Source organism: Diabrotica virgifera, chromosome 2 (assembly GCF_917563875.1).
Source record: "Diabrotica virgifera virgifera chromosome 2, PGI_DIABVI_V3a".
NCBI lineage: Eukaryota > Metazoa > Arthropoda > Insecta > Coleoptera > Chrysomelidae > Diabrotica > Diabrotica virgifera.
This window is the reverse complement of record NC_065444.1, coordinates 173,474,708-173,501,986: the sequence shown is the minus strand read 5'-3', so window position 1 is coordinate 173,501,986 and position 27,279 is coordinate 173,474,708. Positions and strand designations below refer to the sequence as shown.

The following is a 27,279-nucleotide window of genomic DNA, read 5'->3' as shown; positions in this document are numbered from 1 at the left end:
TCTCAAGGAACAAAGGTGACATGGTGCCAACTTGCGCTTCTACCCTGGGGGTATATGCCAGCCCTATTCAGGGGTGAAAATTATTTTCTTAAAAATAACCCCACAATTCGTTAGAGGAACAAATTCTAAGCAAAATTTTTTATATAAATTTATTCAAATAAATCAATACTTTTTGAGTTATTAAAATCAGAAATTTTTATTTTCCGTGAGAAAAATGCATGTTTTGCACATATATTGTGGAAAAGTTTTTTATTTTTAATTTTATGAAAAAAAGTTATTCGTCATAAAAAGTTCTGCATGGCTAAAACCTACGATTCAACCATCAGATATCAAATTGTATCTACATGTATTATACGAATTATGTCAAAAAATATGAATTTCGCTAAAGAGTAAACTATCTTTATTTATTTCACAATATTGAAAATTGTTATTATGAAATGTTGTTTGGAATAAAAAAAATATCTTCTGATATATGCAATTATGTACCGGGTGTCCCAATAAGAATGGCTCTCGGCCATATCTCAGGAACCGTTTATAGTACAGCTTTGGGGAAAAAAAATTTATAACAAAAGCTACCTCGAGAAAAGCCAGGAAATTATTTTCATATTTTTAAGTCCACCGCTAGAGGACGTAATTGAATGTCAAAAATTTAAAAATCAAAATTTTACAAAATTTACATAATGAAAGGGCATTGAAAATCCAATCATCGTATTCTTCTCAAAATTCTGCGAATATCTGATTTCACAAGTGTAACTCTACGTTTGCAAATAAGAGGCGGGGGTGAGTGGGAACCTTGTTATGAAAGATGGCTGTAAGTCCGGTTCTGCTTAATCGATTTTTGAAAACTTGGTCTCGTTGAAAACAGATATTTTTCGTTAATGTAATAGTTATAATTACGAAACAGTCTAATAAGTAATATGCCAGCTAGGGGGCGCTACTTTATGTTTTTCAGAAATCTAGTTTTCTTTGGAAAATATTAAATACAAGTATGCACTTTTAACCCTGTATTACAAAATTAGGCCAAATTATCAACAGAATATCGAAAACCGCATGTCGATACCTTTTTTCTATCTCGAGATATCTTAAGAAACGTGTTAATTTTTAAACATAACTGATGATGTTTCCTGTAAACGAATTTACGGAAATCAAAGTGGAAACAAGTAGTGTGCTGTGGAAAAAAATTAAAGCGTGACACTTGCGGAATGCCGACAGAAATGAATACTTATTATAGATTCGATTATATTCGTTTGATTCAATTAGATTCCATTCGATTACGTTTAATTTTTTTAATATATATTATATCTATAATTTAATATAAATATATAATATATACCTGACTTAATACATAATATTATATACTAGTGATTTTACCCGTTAAAATTAGGAATAATAAGATATAAAGATACATAAAGCTTTAAAATATTATTTTTCTTAATAATGTAACCGATATTTTTTAAATTAAAAATTTAATTACAGATGAAGTATAGTAAATACTTCGTGTAAATTTTAATCGTGAATAATGCATGGAAGAGTTCATTTATTTTTAGATACTCTCACTACTCATATATTTTAAATATATTAAATTATAAGCATAATTATAATAAATAAAATTAAATCCAATTAAATGGAATCTAATTGAATCGAACCGAATATAATTGAATCTATGAGAAATATTCACTTCTGTCGGCACTCCGCAAGTGTCCCGCTCTAATTTGTTTCCATAGCACACTACCTGTTTTCACTTTGATTTCCTTAACTTCGTTTACCGGTGATATTATCAGTTTTTTTACAATTTATACGTTTCTTAAGATATCTCGAGATATAAAAAAAGGTATCGACATGCGGTTTTCGATATTCTGTTGATAATTTGGTCTAATTTTGTAATACAGCGTTAAAAGTTCATACTCATATTTAATATTTTCCAAAGAAAACTAGATTTCTGAAAAATATAAAATAGCGCCCTCTAGCTGGCATATTACTTACTAGGCTGTTTCATAATTATAACTCTTACATTAACGAAAAAGATCTGTTTTCAACGAGACCAAGTTTGCAAAAATCGATTAAGCAGAACCGGACTTACAGCCATTTTTCATAACAAGGTTCCCACTCACCCCCACCTCTTATTTGCAAAGGTAGAGTTACACTTGTGAAATCAAATATTCGCAGAATTTTGCGAAGAATACGATGATCGGATTTTCAGTGCCCTTTTATTACGTAAATTTTGTAAAATTTTTATTTTTATATTTTTGATATTCAATTACGCCCTCTAGCGGTGGACTTACAAATATGAAAATAATTTCCAGGCTTTTCTCGAGGCAACTTTTGTTATAACAATTTTTTTCCCAAAGCTGTACTATAAACGGTTCCTGAGATATGGCCGAGAGCCATTCTTATCGGGACACCCGGTACATCCTTCTAATGGAAAAAAATATTTGAAGATTCTTCTCAATTTATAGCTACCAATTTCATTTTCATTTATAACTCTTTTATTTTTAATTTGACGAAGGGAAGTTATTCTTCATAAGAAGCTCTTCATGGTCTAAGATTTATGATACAACCATCATATATCAAATTTTATTAATTTTATACGAGGTATATAATAAATATGAATTTCGATCAAGAGTAAAGTACCTTTATAGTTCACAACACTTAAATTAGGATGATATAATTGCACAATGAAACATAATTTTTAATTCTAAACAACTTTTCATAATAGCAATTTTCCATATTATGAATTTAAATACGTAAATAAACAAAGTTTTCGTTATGATAATACTCGCATTTTCAGCTTGTTTGATCTGATGTTCATTTCGCGAAATATTGCCAGGTTTCTTTTTAAAATTTTAAATTTACCCAGCACCCCTCTCAATGGGGGTCATGTTTGATATAATTCGATAGCTTTTTGAAAAACATTGAACATGTATTTTTAAGTTTTTCTGTCTGACGTTCATTTCGCGAAATATGCGCTTTTTTGTGAAATTTTGTGACTCACCCATTTACTTACGTCAGATTTTTTAAATATACATTGTTCTGCATGTACTTAACTGACCATATCTTAATCTGACGATTTCGAGTTCTAAGAATAGATTTTTTTCTCGGACACGCCTCAACAAGCTCACTTGTATTAAGAGTCCATATATGGTAGGGGTACATTTACAGAATATAAGGTTTCTCCACATGTGATTTTCGGATGCGCTCGAGTAACTGCAAAAATCCCCGCTTGGGCTTCGCTACCACTATGTTTATATATATTTTCTGATGCTACAGACTTAACTAGATTTTCTAGACTTTTCTATGTGGAATCAATCTTACGGAACCGTCGTAATACTACTTCATCCTTTAAAGTTATTCGTCTGGAATAACGGGTCTATCAGGGACCGGTTGAAGCCGGTGTGTATAAGGCTATAAAACTCATATAAGGCTGTATAGAACATTGATAGTCCCCGTTCTCACATATGGATCAGGAGCATGGACGGTAACTAAACCAGATGAATCCGCTCTATCGATTTTTGAAAGAAAGGTGCTACGCAAGATATTCGGAGCGGTCTGTGAGAACGGAATATGGGGGCGTGGATATAACTTTGAACTGCAGAATATCTACATACAAGCATACGTTTGGTGGAAAAGATATTACCACTTTAATTAAGCGAAACCGCCTGCAGTGGGCAGGACATGTAGCCCGGGTCCCTGTATCGAACATGATAAAAAATATTCTAACAGCGCAACCCGTGGGAATGAGAAGACGGGGTAGACCAAAGCTGCGGTGGATGGACGGGGTAACACAAGATGCCGAGAGGATCGGAGTCGGCAACTGGAAAATGCAAGCAAGGGACAGAACAGAATGGCGTAGAAAGCTTGAGAAGGTCGAGGCCGTCTAAGGGCTTTAACACTAAGATGATGATGATGATCAATCTTACAGAACCGTCGTAATACTACTCCATCTTTAAAGTTATTCGTCTGAAATAACGGATCTATCAGGGACAGGTTGAAGCCAACAGGGTGGATCAATTCCATGGTGTGGGGCTAATCTCTATATATGAACTACCTTGAGTTGAGTTTGCTTCTAGGTAAAACTAAATGTGGTAGATTAGATGGTTTATTTTCTGCAGGATGGTGTACGGGCCTTCCCAGTTTCGTTAAAATTTTGGTCAATTTTGAACAAAGTCCTATCGTAACGTGTGGAATTGTGTAACCACATTGGGTCACCTATTTCGAAAGTTGTATCCGTAGCATGTCGAACCTGGCCCCTGTTTTATCATTTTGAAGCTTCAAACTTTTTCGAACAAATTTGTAGACCTGTTCCAAATTTTCTTTCAAATTTTCGATGTACGTCAGGAATGAACGTTGGATTTTTTAAATTTTTTGGTGACCTCTCGAATATTCTCGAACTTTATTACTTCTTTTTCGTCTAGGGACTTTTTTCTAAGTGGGATCAATTTTACGGAGCTCTCGTAAAAATAGGTTTTCAACAAGACCAGAGTCTGCTGCTGGTGATCGAGTTGTTTCACATGGTGATGTTATTGGAGCTTAAGGCCATCGGTACATAATTCGCAAATATTTTACGGCTATGCCTACTTTTTCTCTCTTTACACGGCAAATTACGTGTAGTAAAATTCTCACTGGTATGGATATGTAAACTTTACTTGACAGTGTCATCATTAACTTTAAAGATGGCTTTTGAATGTTCTTGGATAACTGTTACTTGTACAATTAATTGCCTTAATTAATAATTCAGTTAATTAACACAATAATTGTTTCACTAACTATGTATTCAGTGATTGTAATAATTTATCTACTGTACAAAAAAAACTAATAATCAATCGAGAAAAGAGGAAAAATAATAAAGTGATTTTTTACTAATATATTGTTACTATGAAACGCTTACAATTTTGAACATCTTTAACAACAAAATACTTGGATCACTGAATATATCCTGGTGTATTCTCTGCTTTCGATCTTCCATAAATAATAAACAATAAATAACTTTTTATTAAGTTCATGTCTTAAATCCATTATTTATCAAATACACTATCAATATTATTTAATCAACAACTCAAAGTATTCCCGATGCCATGTCAAATATTTAAAATTGTCATTGATTTTCACTGTCTGACTGACAATATGCTGACAATATTCTATTCTACTGAGTGCGTTGTATGACAAAGATAGATTTGGAAAATATTACCAAGGACATTGTGTTCATTTTTTTTGGAATCCTGAAAAAACCGATAAATATGTTTGAAAGATTTAAACGCAGAATGAAATACTAAATTATTACCGAGGGCCAAATGTCCCTTAGAATAAGTAAAAAGTTTATTTTGAATGAGATATTCGAAATTAAAAATCACACTAAATTTTCTCATAATTTTTTCACCCCTGTAACTTATTAAAATAAACATTATAGAAGTTCTCAGGGACTTTCGGCCCTCGCTAATAACGTAATCTTTCATTCTGCGTTTAAATTTTTCAAAAATATTTTTTAGTTTTCTCAGGATTCGAAAAAAATGAATCCCATTTGAATAGCATTGGAGCAGAAACTACGTACCCAACCCCTTAAGTATAGGCAGAAGGAATTTACCTTGCAATATCCTTGCAAAAAACGCCAACCAACTTGAGTATAACAGGCATACGAATAAGGTAATTGTAGTGAAGAGGTATAGCATGAGTCTGAGATATTGGCCCCTAACTATTATAATGCTTTAGTAACGAATTAGGAAATTCCAAAGGTGACTTTGTATTTTAAAAGATATTTTAATTGAGAAGAAAGTCTGACGATAGATGGTATAACAATAGACTGAATATGCAAACGATATCGTTGTAGTTGTAGACAGTTTGGAGGGTTTAAAACAGTTGCTCGATAGAGTTGCATCCAAGAAATATAATTTCGGCCTTAACCTGAATGTAGAAAAACAACAGGATTTGTGGTCCTAAAAATAAAAAACATCAGAGTTATATTGGAAGTGAATGGCCATCAAGTAGAACGGCTTTAATCCTATAAATACCTAGATTGCCAGCTTAATGAGAATTCGGATAATATGTTAAAGGTTTGCAAGAATATGCGGGCGAGAAGTATGGCATCCTGCGACTCATAATGCAAGGAAAGATATATGGCAGAAGAAACATCGGAAGAAGACGAATTTCATGGCTGAAGAACCTGAGAGAATGGTTTGGATGCAGCTCAAAACAACTATTTAGAGCTACTGCCTCAAATATTAAAATAGCTATGATGATTGCCAACCTCCGTAGCGGAAATGGCATCTGAAGAAGAAGAAGAAGAATTGAACAGGCCAGGGCATGATTTTTCAAAATGAAACCAGTTTTGTTTAGTTCCCATCTGAGCACAGAGCGGCGAGGCGCTATGAACTTGGTAACTAAGCTCCTACATATTGAACATTTTGTATTATGGAATAGGAGCTTGAACTCTAACTAGAGCATGTGGAACAAACTGATAGCTTTTGAAATGTGGTACCCTAGGAGACTCAAAATCATGGATGGGCAAAGTACGTAACTCCTAAAATTATTAATAGAAGGAAAGATCGAAAAAAAGATAGCTCCAAGTTGTAGGCGTATTTTCTGGTTTAAGAAGCTTAAGCCGGGTCCAGACTATGTAACAAAACATGTTAAATAACAAAGTTTTGTAACTTGTTACAGAATTTTAAATAAAAAAGTTTTAAAACACTGTGTTGTATAACATTTTTCTGGTTATATAGCATGTTTTATGTTATCCAACAGATGTCGGTAAACATCAAAGAAAGTTATAAAACATTGTTGTAAAACCACACCGCGACTGATCTACACTTAAAAACATATTGAAACATTTCTCTGGCATAGTACGCGAGCAGCAACCGTCGGAGTCGTATCGCCTTGTTCGTTCTTAAGTGATTTTGCTAAATTTTTCTTTGCTCTGTTCACGTTGAGTTATTTACGCGATGGAATGGTCGAAAGAACTGATTACTCATTTAATTGACCTATTTCGTGACCAACGGGTATTATGGGATTGCTACGGAATGAGCTACATTTATGGATTTTAAAGACAGAAATACTAATTCACATACAAACTAACTCAAGCTAACAAACGAAAATCAGTAGATACGAAATCTGAAGAAGCGTACGCGGTAATGAAACAATTATCAAGTAACATGAAAAAGCGACATGACTTTGATATATATTATGGTGAATACGTAGCAACCACCTTGCGGAACCTTAACTGCAAATCGGTGCTAATCAACGCCAAATTTGACATAAATAATATTCTCTATAGAGCAGAGTGTTCAGACATAGAACCTGTAACATTAACTTCATTCAACAGGCAATTCACAGGCAATAATACATCTGAGCCTTTCTCCAGTCCGTCCACTACACCTACATCCACTACTTCTCCAGCTACACCAATTCAAACAGACACTGACACTCAATCGTGCACAGATGCAGAAGATTATACTGAGGAATTAAATTTTACAATTAAACGTTCCTCTCTGGAACAATGAATAAAGATTTTAAAAAATATACTTACTTTTATTCTCTTTTAAACATCAATGAGAGAGTCAAAAACTACTGGCACAACATTCGAAATACTTTCTTAGAAAATTTAAATAAATAGCTTAAACTTTAAATGAAAGTAGAAAAAAATTGATATTTTTCGAAATTTTTAAATATTTAAATTTTTTTATTAATGTTCCGGGCATATTTGAGAAGGAGCATAAATCAATTAAAATTATTGAAGTTGTCACCTAACTTTATCTGCAAAAATCCGAATGCCACCTCTCACATCTACCTCAAAACAGATCCGCCCTAGTCTATAAGGTGAACCACATGCTATCCAGTGATCCTTCATATGCTTCTTTTCACGAGCATTTTTCAGTGCGTCACAAATGATAGAAAAAAAGGTAAGTCCGTGATAATATACATTTTAGTGACATGACACTTTAGTTAAATCTGACAGTTGTCACATTTTATTTGCAATTTGGCATAAAAGCAAATCAATTGTGTTTATTGCATTTATAAAATGGCATTTTCTTTTATTTGTATAGTCTTATAAATTGTAGAGATTATATTCGTAGATGTATTATATAATTAGTAAATTTTTTTTTCGATTATAACGCCATCTATTGAACTAGAATAAATGTTATAAATGTCACCGACGAAATGTAATCACCGACGTGCGTTTTTTTTTCTGTCATATGCAATTTAATGCGTTAGAAAGAAATCGAAAAACTGTGACGCACTGAAAGATCCTTTCAGTTTACGTCAACTTTGACTTTTTAAGTTTTAGTATAGAAAATTATTATTAAAAATGGTTTTCACGGATGAACAAAAGCGATCTATGCTCGAAATGTATTTTAGCAATGACCAAAAACTTAACGGAGAATGGGTTTATTTCAACCGAGCTGCTTTTAGAGATTTGGTTGAAGAATTTCCCAATATTGCGGTTTATTATCACGTCTTTTGCAGAATTATTCGTCGCCTTGAAGATGTTGATAAACAAACGGGAAGCGTAACTCACAAGCCAAAGGCAGGCAGGCCCAGAGTGCAAACTGAAGGAAAAATCGAACTGATTAGTTCAGTTTATTTTATTTATTTTGTAATTTTTTTTTATTTTTGAATAAAGTTCTGTGATAAAGTTTTTAGCTGATTTTTTTATGTTTTATAATTTTAATCAAAATTAATTTATAAACCAGTGATACAAATTCAGCTTAAGGCTATGGGTACATAATTCGCAAATATTTTACGGCTATCCCTACCTTTTCTGTCTTTACATGGCAAATTACGTGTAGTAAAATTCACACTGGTATGGATATGTACATATTACTAGAATGTCATTCTACTTGACAATGTCATAACTAGCTTAAAGAGATGGCTTTTGAATGTTCTTGGATAACTGTTATTTTTTGTATAATTGCAAATTATTAATTCAGTTAATAAATGTGATAATTTTTTCACTAGCTATATATTCAGTGATTGTAATAATTTATATGTACCTACAACAAAAACTAATACTCCGTCGAGAAAAGAGGAAAAGTTTTAAAGTGATTTTTTAATAATATATTGTTACTATGGAACGCTTACAATTTTGAACATCTTTACCAATAAAATACTTGGATCACAGAATATATCTTGATGTATTCCCTGCTTCTATCTTCCATAAATAATACACAATAAATAACTTTTTATAAAGTTCACCTCTTAAATCAATTATTTATCAAATACACTTTATATCAATATTATTTAATCAACAACTAAAAATATTCCTGATTCATGTCAAATAATTATTTAAAATTGTCACTGATTGTCAGTGTCTGACTGACAATATTCTATTCGACTACATAAGTATGACAAAGATAGATTTGGAAAAATTACCACGGACATTGTGTTCATTTTTTTCGAATCCTGAAAAAACCAATAAATATTTTTGAAAAATCTAAACGCAGAATGAAAGACTAAATTATTACCGAGGGCCGAAGGTCCCTTAGAATAAATAAAAAGTTTATTTTGAATGAGATATTTGAAATTAAAAATAACACTACACTTTCGGCCCTCGCTAATAACGTAATCTTTCATTCTGCGTTTAAATTTGTTAAAAATACTTATTAGTTTTCTCAGGATTTGAAAAAAATGAATCCCCATTTGAATAGCATGGCAGCCGAAAAAACGTACCGATCCTCTTAAAACAAGAAATACGTAATTTTTTCTTGGATAACTTTGATGAAAATAATTGTGGATCGCTCCTTATTTTGAATTTTAGGTCTAAAAAAATTGTGGTATAGGCAATAGTATCAATAATAATTTATTTTTAGTAATATTTAGTTCAAACCTCCAAAAATCTAGTTCCAAAATGACAAATTTGGAACTTTATCTCTTAATTGTCTCACAATACAGGATAATATAATGAAAGCTTGATTAGTAAATTATCTATCGCAACAAAGATGATTTTCTTGTGTTGTTGCATGATGTAGTCCAATGGTCAGATTAAATTTAAATGTATTTTATTACGATAATGTAAACCGTCTTAAGTAAATCTCATTTAAGATAACGATATGTTTGTTTTTAACTTGGTCAGTTTATTTATCTATAGAAAAATTAATTGTTATGAATAAATTTGTTAATGCTAAACTATTGAAAACTATCACATCTATTCTTCATAAGCCCTTTATATTTTCGAATGACCCAAACAGGGATTGAAATTAAATTATCTTCAAATAATAATTAATGCTATTAGAAATAATTTCCCCCCTTAAGAATTTTATTTCAAGAAAATGCAGTTATATTTAAAAAGATATTTATGTAAAAAGTGTATTTAAATTATACTTAAATTGTCTCATAATGAACAACCCAATCTTATTTAATTTGAAATCAAACACTAATTTGTCAATCTGTTATAGCCGAGGCAATGCAGCAATAAACCTACAAATTTTTTGTAGTTGATTAGATCTAAATGACACTTGTTACATTTGATTCGTAAGAGCGTTAGGAAATTTTGTGAACTAAATTAATGATGTCTAAATGAAAATTTCATTATTAAACAAGCCAAATGCCTTTTCCAAAGTGCATTTTAAAGTGCTTCAAAATAATAAATTTGTAATTCGGAAATAGGGCGGGCCGAAAAATTTTTTTTGTAAATTTTAGTTGGTATAGTTAAAAAAAGTTACAAAATGGGTAGACAATTAAACCTATTTTTTTTTTATTTTCTTTTAAAAAAGAGCCACGCCCCAGGGGGTTGAAAAAAAAATTTTTTAATAATATTTTTTTAATTTGGTATATCAAAAAATTAGAAGATATTAATTGAATTATTATAATGTGGAAAAAATTAAGTAAAATTATTTTAATATTTAGCCGAGCCCCTGGAGCTTTGAAGAATTTGATTACTACTTTTACTTTTTAATATTTAGCCGCACCGCCCCTGTGAAATTGGCCTGCGTTGGCGACCGGCAATAGGAATATGATACGTGATACGTCTAGAATTACAAAAAAGAAGAAAACACTTACAAGAAAATGCTACGAAGGAAAGAAAAGACATTGAAGCTATGTACTTCGATGGTCGAAAAAATCAAATAATGAAGCTAGTTAAAGGCCGCCGTAACATTGAACAAGAGGAACAATTAGGCTTATTAGAGGAGCCGGGAAGCAAATATTTTGGTCACCTATCAATAAATTCACCATCACTAGTAAATGCTGCCAAAATAGCGAAAAATATTTTGTCTTATATGAAGGAAAATTTAGTTAACCCAAAAAACCTCAAAGCAATAGGCTATGATGGCACAAACGTCAACACTGGCAGGAAACTGGAAGAGCGGTGTAATTATAACAATTGAAGTTCAAATTGGAAAGCCACTTCACTTGGTTGTTTGTTTGCTACATGCAAATTAGTTACCCCTACGTCACTTGCTCCAACAGTTTGATGGACAAACGAAAGGACCAAACTCGTTTTCGGGACCAATTGGTTTATTGCTGGCATCATGCGAAACCAAACCCATCCAAAAGTTTGAGCCAATTGATATTGTATTACCTGAAGTTGACAAAAATAGTTTAAGCACAGATCAGTGATATCTACATATATCAGATCTGTTGTGCTATTAAAAATATTTTTTGTTCTGAATCTTTATCTAAAAGAGATCCTGGAAAAATCAATCATACGCGGTGGTTAACCACAGCCAACCGACTACTGCGCTTGTATGTAGCCACAACTAATCCTTCTCAGATTTTGCTTCTATTAGTTCAGTTTATTACAAAAGTATACGCACCTATGTGGTTTAACACAAAATAGCGTGCTTCAGTTGAATATGGCTCCATATATTTACGGGAAACCATAAATAAATCAAGACACCTTCCTGAAGAAGTGAAAATAATGCGTCACAGACCATCGCCTACGTGACAGTCGCCCAAAAACCTACGTGTAACTAGTTTGCACTGATTTTGTAACGAATTACCACAAAACACCAGGAGAAGAGGCCCATCCCGAACACCAGATGCCTCGGAGACTATCATATTTCCATAAAACTCCTCGTATGCTGTCGCCGTCATGATATTCGTATTCAGCGTCCCCAGAAATTCTGGAGCAGAGTAATATTGAATTCACTTACGTCAATTATTAATAATAATAATCAATAATTTTCCAGTTGATGGAAAAATACAGTAGTAAAGAAACAAACGCTCATATGGTATTCATTGATCTTGAGAAAGCATATGATAGAGTTCCTCGAGAGATTTTGTGGTGGGCATTCAATAAGAAAGGAGTCCCTGGTGAATATGTAAAGATTGTGAGGGATATGTATGAGGGAGTAACGACTAGTGTTAGGACAGATGTGGGAGAGACTGATAAATTTGATGTGAAAGTAGGATTGCACCAAGGCTCGGTGCTTAGTCCGTATTTATTCTTATTAGTTTTGGACCAGATAACAGCGAAACTACAGGGTAACATTCCATGGTGGTTATTGTATGCTGATGATGTCGTGTTAGTAGGAAATAGTGGTAGAGACTTAGAACAAAAACTGGAACAGTGGAGACAAGCTCTCGAGGAAAAAGGTTTAAAACTTAGTAGGACAAAGAACAGAGTACTTGTAATGCTCATTTAAAGATGGAGTATTACAAATAAAATGGTATCTTTGGATGGTGAACTGATTGTAAAAAGCAATAGTTTTAAGTACCTGTGATCGGTATTACAGAGTAATGGAGAAATAGACGGAGATGCATGCAGTAGAATTAGGGCTGGATGGATGAAGTGGAAGGAAGCGAGTGGTGTGCTGTGTGACAGGAAAATTCCAATGAAGTTGAAGGGAAAATTCTATAAAACAGCTGGCTATGATGTACGGAACTGAATGTCGGGCAGTGAAAAAGAAAGAGGAAAAACGAATGCATGTGGCGGAAATGAGAATGCTTAGATAGATGAGTGGAGTGACAAAAAAGATAAAATTAAAAATGAGTATATTAGGGGAAGTCTAAGTGTGGCACCAATTGATGCCAAAATGAGAGAGCATAGGTTGAGATGGTTTGGTCATGTTCAACGTCGAGACGTTAATCACCCAATACGAAGAATTGCTGAAGTGCAGATTCCTGGAAGGAGTAGGAGAGAAAGACCAAAGAAGACGTGGGGGGAGACGATTAGGCAGGACATGTTGGTAAAGGGGATTAATATTGATATAACCCAATATAGAATTGTGTGGAGAAATGCAATTAGGGAAGCCGACCCCGAATAGGGATAAGGCAAAGAGAATGATGATGATTACCGAATTATAAATCTTATTATTGTTCACCACATTGACATGCACTGTGGGAAATTCACTTTCCTTTCAACATCACCACTTTAGCTCACAAAAGTTCCTAACGCACTTGCGAATCATATAGATACAATAAATTTCATCGAGAGCCGTCCAACTGCCAAAAATTGGTAAATCTTTTTATTTTTTGCTTTTTATCGCTTAATTACCTCACTTGTACCTATCTTACCTGTGGTAAAGGTTCTGTCGGTTTAACATGAATACTTTCCAAGCTAACAATAGTGGGTATGGTTGGTCTAGGTGTGTACATAAATGGATTGGTGGTTATTAACAACAAGCTCATATTTCTTTCAATGTCCTCAATATATGGTATGTCATTGCCCAAATATTTCCTAGCTAATGCATCTGCCTCAGGTAATATCACAAATGTTCGATAAAATCGAACAAATAAATAGTAAGTAGTACTTTTTATTCTTTCATATAGTGTAAGCTTTCCATTGTACGGCAAGAACATTTCTGAGTACAAGGATGGTGGATTTGGGTTACCCATAGCAAAATGAGTGCCTAAAAATGAATATTATATAAAAACATAAAAGTTTTTCTATAAATTTTCCGTATCTACTATACAAATACTAACAATTCGTTCTAAATATAGTAGATCTTAGTTTGAAATCGGACATAAATGCAGGAGAGGACAATAAATATAGTTTAGGTATATAAAAAGTTTATACAAAAAACTCCTGTATTCATGTAATCCTTAAACGTAGCAGATATTGTGCAGAGTATTTTTCCCAAAACCGTCTGTTAGAAACCATGATAGAGTTAATTAGCTTAATGTACTATTGTGTTTTCAATTTATCAATCAAAGGCAAAATGAAAATTAAATTAAAATTTTTTTAAATAACGAGGGCACATAAATTTAATACGTATATTGATCTGTAAATATTTATTAGAATTTAGTTTGGATGTAAGTGGATTTCTTTTTTAATGAGCTTTCCGATGAACCATTAAAGACTTTTGTGAATAATTAAAGTGAAAAGGACGATGTATTTAGATTTAAAATGGAAAAAGATTGTTTATTACGGGAACTATAGAATCCACAGGTAGAGGTAATTATCATTTTCTAGAAAAATGGTTTAAAAAAAAGTTTGGAATTTTAATATCTTTGTTTCAACCCGAGTAAATATTGTAGGGTTCCCCGAAAGTAATTAGGATGGTCGGAATAATTTTGAAAATGACTGTTTGTTTGTCGAATGGAAAAGAGAAATGTTTATGATTCTTGGCAAGTTGGAAGGGGAAAAGTGGTTTGAATGTTGAGTGAGTTTGAAAAAGAAGTTATTATGTTTTTGGCATCGCTGAGGAGCAGTTCGACGTTCTCTTGGATAAGTAGTTAGCAAGTACCAGTGGTTGTTTGATAGTGGAGAATAGTGCTGAAAAGTGGAACGAGAGACAGATCAAACTGAGACGAAATACCTCTTTGGTTCTGTATTATTGTGAGAAGGAGAGCAGAGAATTTTTGGAGTTTGTGTGAATCGAGTACTGGTCAAAAGAGGCTTTGGCTCGTTGGAGAATTGGTGCTGGTATGCTGATAGTTTTGAAGCTGGAGAACGGAGAGGGCTTTGATGAGTAGCCTTTAACATAGTCAACAAGGGAGAGCTGTTTTGGGTCACGAGAAGACATCAGAGTGAGTGAAGCAAAAGGTCAGTCAACTTATGTGAAAGATATTTTTATGTTCGGAAACTAAAATTTTGAGTAAAAAGCATATGAATTAAAATTCCAATATTTCAAAAAGTAAATAGGAAGTATAGCTAATCTTGCGAGTACATAAATTGGTTTTGTTTATTTTGTTGTACCAAAGTCATTGGGAACAAACCGATAAATTGTTTTTTTTTAACTAGAAAAAATTTAAATGGTAGAAATTTCATTCGGACATTTGTTTCCACAGGTTTTAGATTTGATAGATTTTTAGAGTATCGATTTTGATAAATAAAAGACAATTCTGTATGTTTATTTTATATTTTGCTTTATTTCTTTTCCCTATTTTATCCCGATTAGGATCAACTAAGAGGTACTGAACCCACGAGAGAAGATAAGTATAATGTAAGATAATTTAAACATTTTCTTGATATTATAAAAAGGCACCCTGAGATTTTTTATTCATTTTTTATGTATGATTTGCGACAATTAAATAATTAATCAAATAAATAATAATTAATATAAAATTAATAAGAAACAGATCATAACAGTACATTTTTTTTTCATTTACTTATACATGTGCCAGTGCATATACAGGCCTAGTGAATGGAAATCATTTGCAAAATTACTTGGTAGTCTCAGAACCAGTAGAGTTAGGTATACATATATAGTTGGCTGGTTCCGGTTCTCTAGCACAGTGTCTACACCTCCATTAGATAGACTCATTGCATGAATATGTACCTTGACTGGAGCATATCCAATAAGGAAGCCTATTATAATTCTGAAGTGATTTCTGCTCTATTCCGTAATATTTCAGACCTACTAGGACATGTCCCGTTACTGAACTTTTGCCACGTACCTATAGAGTGATACTTTTCCACCACTATAATCTCATATATCCTCTTATTTTCTTAGCTGATGGGTTGGTCTCTTAAAATACTGTTTAATATTATGACGACTTTTCTAACTATAAAATATTGATACCTAGATATTTATAGTCGTATTGTCGTGGTTATGTCGTCTAATATGGCATCCACGCCATTGTGACGTTGTTAAGCACTGACAGTCTATCGAATACTAAATCATCTAAATGTCTTTCTACATGCGGAACATAAAACAATTTCTCTAAATTTATATCTGCCATAAAATTTTTCGGAAAAAGTAAACATTAAATATAAAATGAATCGAATTATTTACTCTGGGCTGTGAAGAAGAAAGACTATGAAAAGAGAGTAGAAAAGAAAACAGATTGGCCAAATATTATAAATTGCCAATATATTCTAAGAATTATTTGATTAGAAATTATATTATAATCGAACTAAACAAGCAGGTACTACTTATACAAATATATTAATACATGTTAATTTTAAATCTTATAAACCGAAATGTCCATTACAGTACATACAGTGGAACCCCGATAAGTCGACCCCCGATAATCCGGAAGTCCGGCTAATCTAGACCGATTTTCATCAAATAAACATTTTGATTTTCAGTACATTTGTATTTTGACAACGACACCCGATTTCGGCGTCGAAACGTTAATAAAATTATTTTTAAGCCACAATTTAATTGTGGCTTATTTCCCACCTAAATATTTAATTATCAGATAAACATTTCAACAATAAAAATGTATGTAATATAATATTTAAGAGATAATTTGCAGTTGTGTAATTTGAACTATACGATAGTAAAAATGACTCATGGCACACGCCGGCAAAAACAACAGGCACCTGTCTGTAGTATTCATTTACATATTTATTTCAAACTGTCTTAGCATTGTTTAAAAAAGACTAAAAGATTATTAAAAAAATTCTTTTTTAAACAATGGTCTTTAGTTTTCACTGTTCTTAAATAACATAACATCGTTCCGATTGTGGTGACTGTATTGTGTGTAGTACAGTCTTGTATTGTTCGCTTCCGTTTGCTTACGTTTGTGTTTGCGTGTTTTTAGTAATTTAGATGTGTAGGTACTGTGCATATTTATATATATATATTTCATGTTATTTCAATTCTAACGGAGTTTATCTGTAAGTATACCGTATTTTATTAATTTTTACCATATTCTCCGACTAATCCGGATCGGCCGGATTTTCGATAACCCGGATCGGCCGCGGTTCCGATTAATCCGAGTTATCGAAGTTCCACTGTATATGTATTATGTAATACCTTTAACTTAGTGTTGTACATAAAAAACAATGGTGATACACAAAGAATTTATGGGACATAAGCCATTAAAAAACCTAGAGCACTGCACTGCACAAGGTACAAATGGAAGAAAATAAAAGTACCAACAGATACATTTTCTTTTCTTAATATTTTTCGCACTTGCTTCGACTGTACACTTTGTGGGTTCTTTTAATAGAATAGAACTATTTCCCAACAAACAAACTGATGAATTGCCGACTCTGCTTCACCTTCACTCCCATAGATAAACAGGTGGAAAAGGAACCCAGAACAGGTCTCTCAACAATAAAAATACTTTTGATTTTTTTACTTAAAAATTTTCCAGATCCGCTACTGCTTGAAACTCTAAACCGGGAATGAATTCAATTCTCACGAATAGAAAATTTTTTCGTCGGTAAATATTTCATCACTGGCTCAGAATCTCAGAAACTCAAAGCTGATAGTTTGATCGGTGCTTTGTAGACGCAATTCAAAACAACTATAAGTGATGTTCACAAGGTAAGTGTAAGTGAGCTGAATAAAATACCTAGGCCCGGAGATAACGGGCCTGCAAGGGATGAACTGCAGACGAGCGCCCCTGTTTGGGGGCGCAAGAAAGAGCTTTTTTCTGCTGGTGGTGTATAAGAATATTATACGTTTATTAATATCAGCAGTTATTACAATAATTTACAATTTCAGTTTACTTACAATAAAATAAACGAAAAAAAGTCTTAAAAGCATAAACAAGCTTGTTGTCTGTCTAATATTGACAGATTTATGTTTATTGTTTTTTTTACAAATCATTATTTTATTTTTACAGTTTCTAATCAAATTTCTATTTTTTTTTATCTAGTATAATTTAAATTTATTAAATTGTTACACTCCCTTTTTTTTACCCAAGTAGTAACTAATTTTTTATACAAATAAAAATTTTTGATATTTTTAAAATTTATGGGCAATTGATTGTATATTCTTGAAGCAAAATATTTAATTGACCGTTTCGTGATTGTTTTTAAAGTGTGAAGACATTCTACATTCAATTTTCTTCTTGTTTCATAATTTGACACTTTTACTTTAAGAGGAATTTTAGCTTTATGAATATTTTAAAGTACCTAGCTCTAAGCAGTAGAATTGCCGAACATCAAGAACCTGAGTTTTATGAAAAAGTTGATCTGAGGGATATGTTTTTTGTTTTAGAAACCATTTCTGAGAATTTTGAAGGGTCACCAGATGTCAATCAGCAACTCCACCCCATCCTAAAATCCCATATACAAGATCAAATCAATGCTAACATTAGTGATTGTGAATTCGACATCATAGCATTAAGTGAAACGTGGTTGCACGGTGATGTTTCGAGCATGGAACTCTTTCCGAATAATTATGTAGTATATAGAAAGGACCGAAAATTCCATGTGGTGGATAAGGTGAAGGGTGGTGGTGTAGTGCTTGCGGTAAAAGACTTCATAAAATCCGAAATATTGGATATTGCGGCTTTCGATGCTCAATTTCCATTAATTGATCTAATCATTGTCAAGTGCCAGATTGGTTACAAACATTTTTATATTGTTGTTGTTTATTTACCGGATAGGTTAAGTTTAGTTGACTTTGAATATTTTTTCGATTGCTTAGGGCAACTTGATTATTTATATAATAACTCCATATTACTAGGCGATTTTAATGTTCCAAAGTTCATTGATAATGATATATCTGATTTCCAAACTTCTGTAGTTTTAAGTTTTACGGGCTCTACTGGACTTAGACAATTTAACAATGTTGTTAATCATTTGGGTAGACTGCTAGATTTAGTCTTATCGCATTTCAGTTGTGAAGTGAAGCATGATGACTCACCTTTGCTCTATGAAGACTCTCATCACCCAGCTCTTCAAATTACATTTACGGATATATTTGTGAAAGAGCCTATATTTAGGTATGGTTCTGAGCAAATAACTTATAACTTTAAAAAAGCAAATTTTCCTGCTTTATATTGAGAAATGTACGAAACGGATTGGAATTTTCTGGATACTACTAGTGACGTTAACGTAATTTTAAGAAATTTTTATGATAAAATGTTTTCTTTGTTTAATACGTATATTCCAGTTTATAAAAATTTTAGTCATAAATATCCACCCTGGTTTGATGCTGACATCATTCAGAACATCAAATTAAAAGCAAAGTTTCGAAAAAAATTTAAAAGATTCAAAAATCATTGTGATTTGCTTGAGTTTCAACGGTTAAGACACCTTGTCAAATCAAAAATCAGTTTGGCATACAATGTGTATGTCGATAACATTCAAATATCTCTATCCATCAATCCCAAGAAGTTTTGGTCGTATGTTAATGCGAAAAATAATAGTTCAAGAATTCCTGGTGTAATGAAATATATTGGCATTACTACCTCCGAACCACAAAATATTGTTAATGTTTTTGCAGAATTTTTCAATAGTGTTTTTCTGTCATCTGATATTAATTATAAAGCTAACTCTTCATCAGTTAACGCAGATTACTTAAATTTTTATCCTATTGTAGAATCTGAGATATTTTCTGCTAGTAAGAAATTTAAAGACAAAATGACGTGTGGACCTGACAATATACCATCTTTTCTGGTTAAGGATTGCATAGGTGCCTTAACTGTGCCACTATTAAAAATTTTTAATTTATGTCTTCTCAATAAAGAATATCCAAGTCTCTGGAAGGAGTCAAAAGTGTGCCCAGTATTCAAAACTGGTGAAAGGGATCAGGTAGAAAACTATAGACCAATTTCCATAATTTGCAATCTGTCGAAGGTTTTTGAAATAATTTTGTATAATCGTATTTATTCAAGAACTCGTAATCAGCTGTCTCAATACCAACATGGTTTTGTCTCCAGTCGGTCCACTGTAACAAACTTATTAGTGGTCACACAATATATTTCAGAGGCCCTAGATAATAGAAGTCAAGTTGACGTCGTCTATACCGATTTTTCGAAGGCGTTCGATAGAATTCACCACGGAGTATTGCTTTCTAAATTATACCACTTTGGTCTTTCTGAGGATGCTGTTACTTTTATGAGGTCTTACTTATCAAATAGAACGCAGTTTGTTTCTTACAATGGTTACAAATCGGCAAAGTACCTTGCTTCTTCAGGGGTTCCACAAGGTTCTAATCTAGGTCCATTATTGTTCTTGTTATTTATTAACGATCTGTGTGAATCTATTTCTGCACCATGTTTATGTTATGCTGATGACTTAAAGATTTATTCATTGATAAGCGACCTTAACGATTGTCATTTTCTGCAGAGTGAACTGAATCTCGTACATGAATGGTGTAAGGAAAATCATCTGAATCTTAATGCCAATAAGTGCAAGGTGGTTAGTTATTCCAGGAAACAGTCTACTATATACCATCCTTATATTATTGATGGCAATGAACTGGAACGTTTGACTAAAATTAAAGACCTTGGAGTTATATTTGATCACAAACTCACTTTTGTTGAACATGTTAATGTAAAGGTTAGAGAAGCACTTAAATCTTATGGATTTATAATTAGAAATAGTCGAAATCTCACTAATACTAAGGCCATTAAATTACTGTTTTACACTTTTGTGCGCTGTAAACTGGAATATGCCTCTATCATTTGGTCACCGTTTTATGATGTACACATCCAAATTATAGAACGGGTTCAGCGTAAATTTTTAAAATTTTTGTTTTATAAAATTAATGGTATATATCCTACGAGGGGTATCAGCAATAATGAGTTATGTAGCGGTTTGGACGTAGTGTCATTAGAATCTAGACGAATTAATGCCTCCCTGGTATTCCTGTACAAGCTACTACATAATCTCATTGACAGCCCTGATATCCTTCGACAAATAAATTTTAACGTTCCGTCTTATCCAGTAAGAAATTCGATTACGTTCAGAAATACACAAGCTAGAACTAACCTTATGTTAAATTCTCCTCTATTCGTCATGTGCAGCTATTATAATGCCTTAAGTATTTACTGCGATATATTTAACTGCAGTTTAAAGCAACTGATTTCTATGGCCAAGATCTACCTAGGTGATTAATAATTTATTTCTTTAGATTCAAATTTAGTTTTGTAAAATTTTTGTTATTATCGATACCTATGAATTACTAATATTTTATTTAATTTTTTATTTATGTAATATTTTGTCCTGTAAATGGATTCTGTTGGACAATAAACGCTATTATTATTATTATTATTATTATTATGAGATTGTACTAGAAACAGGTAAAGCATTTTAAGCTGTTCAACATCCAAAAACTCTTTTAAATAGCGGAATTTTGGTAGCAGTCCTCGTATTTTTCTTATAATATTTTTTATTTGTAAGTCCCATTTAAGGTGCCTGTCAATTATAACTCCAAAATATGGTATATACTCTGCTTTAAATATTTGTTGTTTTTTATTTATTTTTAATGAAAACCATGTTTTTATAATTTTGAAATCTTGTTCTGCTACAATTTTAAGATCTTCTCAATTATCGGCCTTACAAACAACTGCAGTGTCAGCAAAACTAATTATGTTTCCAACAGTTTTTAGTTTGAGCATGTCATTAACATGGAGTGTAAAAAGTAGAGGGCCTAATACAGTCCCTTGCGGTACGCCATAATTAATTACTTCCGGGATCACTTTTGACACTATCAATTTTTACAAATGGTTTTTGTCAGTTAAGTAACTTTTTAGTAATGTCAATACCCGTGCTCTCAGACCATACTACTCAAGTTTTTTCAACAAGATCTCGTGAGATATCGTGTCAAACGCCTTAGAGAGATCGACTAATATGCATAAACTACCTTTATTAGAGTCAAAAGCTTCTGATATTTTCTTTTCTTTCTCTAAAACCGTATTGGCAATCGGATACTATACTAAACCTATCCAAAAACTTACTAATCTATTTTTTTTAATTTTTTCAAATATTTTGAAAAAAAAACAGACAGCAAAGAGACTGGTCTGTAGTTAATCACGTCTTCTTTATTTCCTGTTTTAAACAGAGGTTTGATTTTGCCTATTTTTAGACATTTTGGAAAGCAACAATCCTGAAAACATGCAATAATGAGAAAAGTTAAAGGAGTAATAATTTCTTCCTTAATTTGTTTGATGGTTTCTGTATTGATCCCATCCCAGCCAGGAGATTTTTTGTTTTTTAAAGATTGTATTGTATTTACCACTTATTTTTGGTCAACGAGATATAAGTACATGCTGCTTTCTATCATATTCATTTCCTCAATCTGGTCATTACAAATGGGTATTTTTTGTGCATACTTTTGTCCTAATGTACTGTAATGTGTATTAAATTCATTTGAAATATCTTTTCTGTCAGTTATTATTTCTCCTGTTTTGATTTTAACCGATTAAATTTTTGTATTTCCTTTTATTTTTCCGCACAAAGAATTAATTAAATTCCAAAGTAATGAAGAAGTGGTCTTATTTTTTCAATTCGCTGTTTTGTATAATCTCTTTTTGCAGTTTTAACTAAAAGTCTTAATTTATTTTTAGAGTCTGCATATCGTTGTTTTTTTAAGTTATCTGAGGGATCTTGGATTAGTTGATCATACAATCTGTTTTTCATGTGCAGACTTTAAAAGTCCCTCCGTCATCCAATCTTTTTTAAAAGTGGTTTTTAGATCATTTCTTTTTGAAATAATTGTATTTTTGTTTATTAAATTTAAAATTTTGTCGATGAAAAGTTGTACCGCTTCATATTTATTTGTTTCGTTGTAAATACCCAACCACCTTTCCTGCTTCAAATTGTTTTTTAGATTTTTTTAGTTGATGTACTTCTTTATTATTATTTTGTTTTCTTTGGTTTTGGTTAGACTAGGGATGGAAAATACAAAATACTAATAAATAAAACAAAGGGCGCCTAAGTTAGTTTTTCAGGCAGGCACCAGGCACCTTATACCCTAGCTGAAAATTATTATAGGTAATACCTAAATACCTAAAATACCTAAACATTTCTAAACCTTGTTTATTTTAATCTAAGAGACACTAATAATAAGAGACATACCTAAGTGTTTTTCCCAGAATTTAAGATGAAATTATAATGTTAATACAGTGGAACCTCGATAACTCGGATTAATCGGGACGACGGCCGATCCTGGTTTTTGAAAATCCGGGTTAGTCGGAGAATATGGTAAAAATTAATAAAATACGGTATACTTACATATAAACTCCGTTATAACTGAAATACCACTGTACTACACACTAAGACAGTTTGAAATAAATAAAGGAATAACAGGTGTCTGTTGTTTCTGATAATCCGAGCCAATGAACGTCTCTCTGCTGCCATGTGCCATGAGTAATTTTTACTATCGTATAGCTGAAATTACATAAATACCCATTATCTTTCAAATTTTATATTACATACATTTTTATTGTTGAAATGGCAGTGATCGCTCGCAGTGGTTAGTCGATTGTAACGTAGTCGTTCTGATAAGCATTCACAGAAAAGCCTAAGTACTTTTTAAAAAGTTAATTATAGTGTCTAATTTGTTTAGTGTAAAATTTATCAATGGATATTGATAAGGGCGGCCCGCCTCCCGGGAAGCCCCAGGTAAATGGTAGCTCTAGTAATATTAATGATAATTCTGTTAATAATAATTATACTTATGACTTTCACAACAAATATAAGATTTTTGATAATGGTCCATATAACGTTTACTTGGAGCATAGGGATAAGAGCTTGGGAAAGTTGTTCCCTATTAGAGTGGGACACCATCTCCAACAAGTTCCAGAATTTAAAAGAGACATCTTAGATATCCAAAATCTTGGCAGGAATAGAGTAAAAGTAATTTTCAAAACATTCAGTATTGCAAACTCATTAGTGAATCATGAAATTGTACTTAAAAATAATCTTATAGCGTACATACTAAAGTTTTTCACACACAGAAAGGGAATCGTGAGACAAATCGACACGTTTTTCTCTGAGGCGATGATATTACAAAACATCGTTTCGGTGAAAGAGGTACCTGATGTAAAGAGAATGAAACGGAGAAAAGTTAATAGTGATGGTACAGTGGAATATGTTGATAGGCAGATAATAATTTTAACTTTTGTAGGTAATACTCTTCCACAAAATGTAAAGATAAATATGTGTAATTTTGTAGTTGAGCCGTATGTGTATCCTGTGGTGCAGTGCCTCAAATGTTTATTTTTTGGCCACACAAAGTTTCAATGTCGCGGGAAAATTCGTTGTCAGAGATGTACAGATGAGCATGCTACGGAAACCTGTACTAAAGATATTTTTTGCACTTTTTGTAAAAGCAGTCAACATTCAACTATATCTAAAGATTGTCCAGCGTATTTAAAGCAACAAAAAATTAAAAAAACAATGGCTACAAATAATATTACATTTAAGGATGCAGAAAAAATAGTAGATAACCCCAGCTATGCAAAAGTAGTTACAAATAACAGATTTGATCTGTTATACCAAGTTAATAATTTTCCTGAGCTACCTTCTTCTTCAGCCCATCAATTTAATGCAATAAGAAAGCCAAAACTTTCGTCTATTAATAAATCTCATTCGACATCTAACACGAAAAAAGGAAAATTCCTTTTTCTCCTCCAGAAGCATCAACCTCCAAAAGAAATGTTTCTAATCCAGTTTCAAAGTGTATTATTCCTAATCCCTATGGGATGAGTTTATGCTTTTTAAAGAAAAAACTATCTTTAAAATTACACATTTTCTTAATCTATAAAAAATCAACATATAGTCAGCGAAGACGAAATAGAAAAATTTGTTTCTACCCTTATAACAGAACCTAATGACAGTAATATCAATACTATAAAAGAATCTCAGATAGAAATTAGTGATGGCGAACAGTCAGAATACTAAATTGCGCATCTTACAGTGGAACGCAGGTTCCTTAAATAATAAAAAGCCAAATATTCTTCAATTTTTAAGAGAATATCCCTCAGATATTCTCATTATATCAGAGACATGGTTGAATTCAAATACAACTTTTAATCTTAAGGGATATAACATTATTAAAAAAATTAGATCAGATGGTTATGGTGTTATTGCAATATTTGTTAAACATGAGCTTTCCTATATAGAACAGAATATAAAAGCAAATTTTAGTGATCATATTGAAGTATGCGCAATCAAATTAACAGATTTAAATTTGACTTTAGTTTCAATCTATAAATCCCCAGATAAAAAAGTTCTCCAACAAGATTGGGACTATCTTTTTAATCAATTTGATAAGGGTCGAACCATCTTTGATGGGACTTCAACTGTCATCATACCCTTTGGGGTTCTGTTCTAGATTCCTCGCAAGGAAAAATATTAACTGAAGCCATAGATTCAGCAAATTTAGTTGTAATTAATGATGGTACTCCAACTACAATAGGCAAACCAAATGAAAATCCCTCAGCTGTTGACCTTACAACTTACAATTACATCTACAGACATTGTAGATAAATTAAATTGGAGAGTAATTAACTCACCTTTAGGTTCAGATCATTTACCAATTATAATACAATACGAATGTGGTGCAAATGTTTTTACCATTAACCCTTCAACTAAATGGAATGATAAAAAATCGGATTGGGCATCATTTTCATACATAATCCAAGAGAAACTTAGAATCTCAGCTGATAACTTGAACAACAGAAATAGTAGTCAAATATTTTCTATCTTGTCTTCAGCTATTGTTGACAGTGCTAATCTTTCGATGCCTATCAAAAAATCATTCACTCCATCTAAAATACAACCAGTTTGGTGGGATGATGAGTGTTCAAAAATAGTCCGCTTGGGAAAAAATGCTTTAATTAAATATAAAACTCTTTCAAATTCTGATAATTATTTAAAATATAAAAACGTTGAAGCTAAGGCTAAATTACTTTTTAATCAAAAAAAGCGGAAGAATTGGAAAGAGTTTTTAAGTAAATTAAATAAGCTTTCTAGTGCCTCTGATATTTGGACATATATGAAGGCTATAAAAAATAGTACAGTTGAATTTAAAAAAACTGTTCTTTCCTTCGATTTGATTGAAAACTTGTTAAATTTCTATGCTCCCGCTTCAGCTGATCGAAAAGCAATACCTAAATATTATTGTCCAAAAAAAGTAATATAATTAGTAGTCCATTTACTTACGATGAATTAGATATTGCAATAAAAAGTTCAAAAAATACAGCTGCGGAACTAGATAGCTTTACATATAGTATGATTAATCATTTACCAAATAATGCTAAAATAATACTTTTAGACTTATATAATAATTGGTGGTTGAAATGCGACTTTGTTAAACAGCTGAAGGAAATAGTGGTCTGTGTACAGCTTAAGCCCTCAAAAGATCCAAATTTAGTCACTCCTTATCGTCCAATTTCCCTACTTTCTAGTTTTACAAAACTCTAGAAAGAATGATTAAAACAAGGATTGAGTGGTATACAGAATACTATTCCTTGTTACCACTCTCACAATATGGATTTAGGAGAGGACGTGGTACAACAGATGCAGTAGTGCAATTAGTAACTGACGTTCAAAATGCGTTTACAAGGAATGATTATGTTGCTTGTTTCTTTTTAGATATCAAAGGTGCATATGACTCTGTAGTCTTGGATTTGCTTCATAGTAAATTAATTTCCATAGGTGTGGACAGAAATAGTGCTCTTAGTATAATAGAAATATTTAATAACAGAAAAATATATATCAGAGACCATAAAAATGTATTACATGGACCTAGAGTTATTTATGATGGACTTCCACAAGGGTCTGTGCTCTCACCAATTTTATTTAATATCTATACAGCAGAACTGCATAGCATCTTAGATGATGAAATTAAAGTAATACAGTATGCAGACGATATTTGTATATACACTGTCCATAGTTCATATCAACAATGTTTCAGTAATATTAAAAATGCAATGTCTCAGACTATAAATTGGCTGCAAGATATGGGGCTAACTATATCTCCAGAAAAATCTGCAGTAATGTGGTTTACACGACATAGATTAAGTACTACTAACCAAACCCTCTCTGTAAATAATACTAACTACCCTATTGTAAACCACTACAAGTATTTAGGTATAGTACTAGACACAAAATTGCTATGGACCAAACACATACATTATTTAAAAAATAGATGTGATAAAGGTATTAATATGATGAAATATGTAACTAAAATTAAATGGGGTGCTGACCCTAAAGTCGCACTCATTTTTTATAAAATTTATATAAGATCGATAATGGACTATGGAAGTGTGTTT

At 32.2% G+C, this 27,279-nt stretch overlaps 1 protein-coding gene across 1 annotated transcript in view; it reads right to left on the bottom strand.

Moving 5' to 3' along the window:
• The window catches only part of LOC126879718 (UDP-glucosyltransferase 2-like), a 50,901-nt gene that overhangs the window by 19,973 nt on the left and 3,649 nt on the right, over nucleotides 1–27,279 (bottom strand). The window contains exon 2 of the mRNA XM_050642927.1: nucleotides 13,441–13,775. Within this exon, the coding sequence (XP_050498884.1) occupies nucleotides 13,441–13,775 (335 nt within the window). The remainder of the gene's footprint in view (nucleotides 1–13,440; nucleotides 13,776–27,279) is intronic.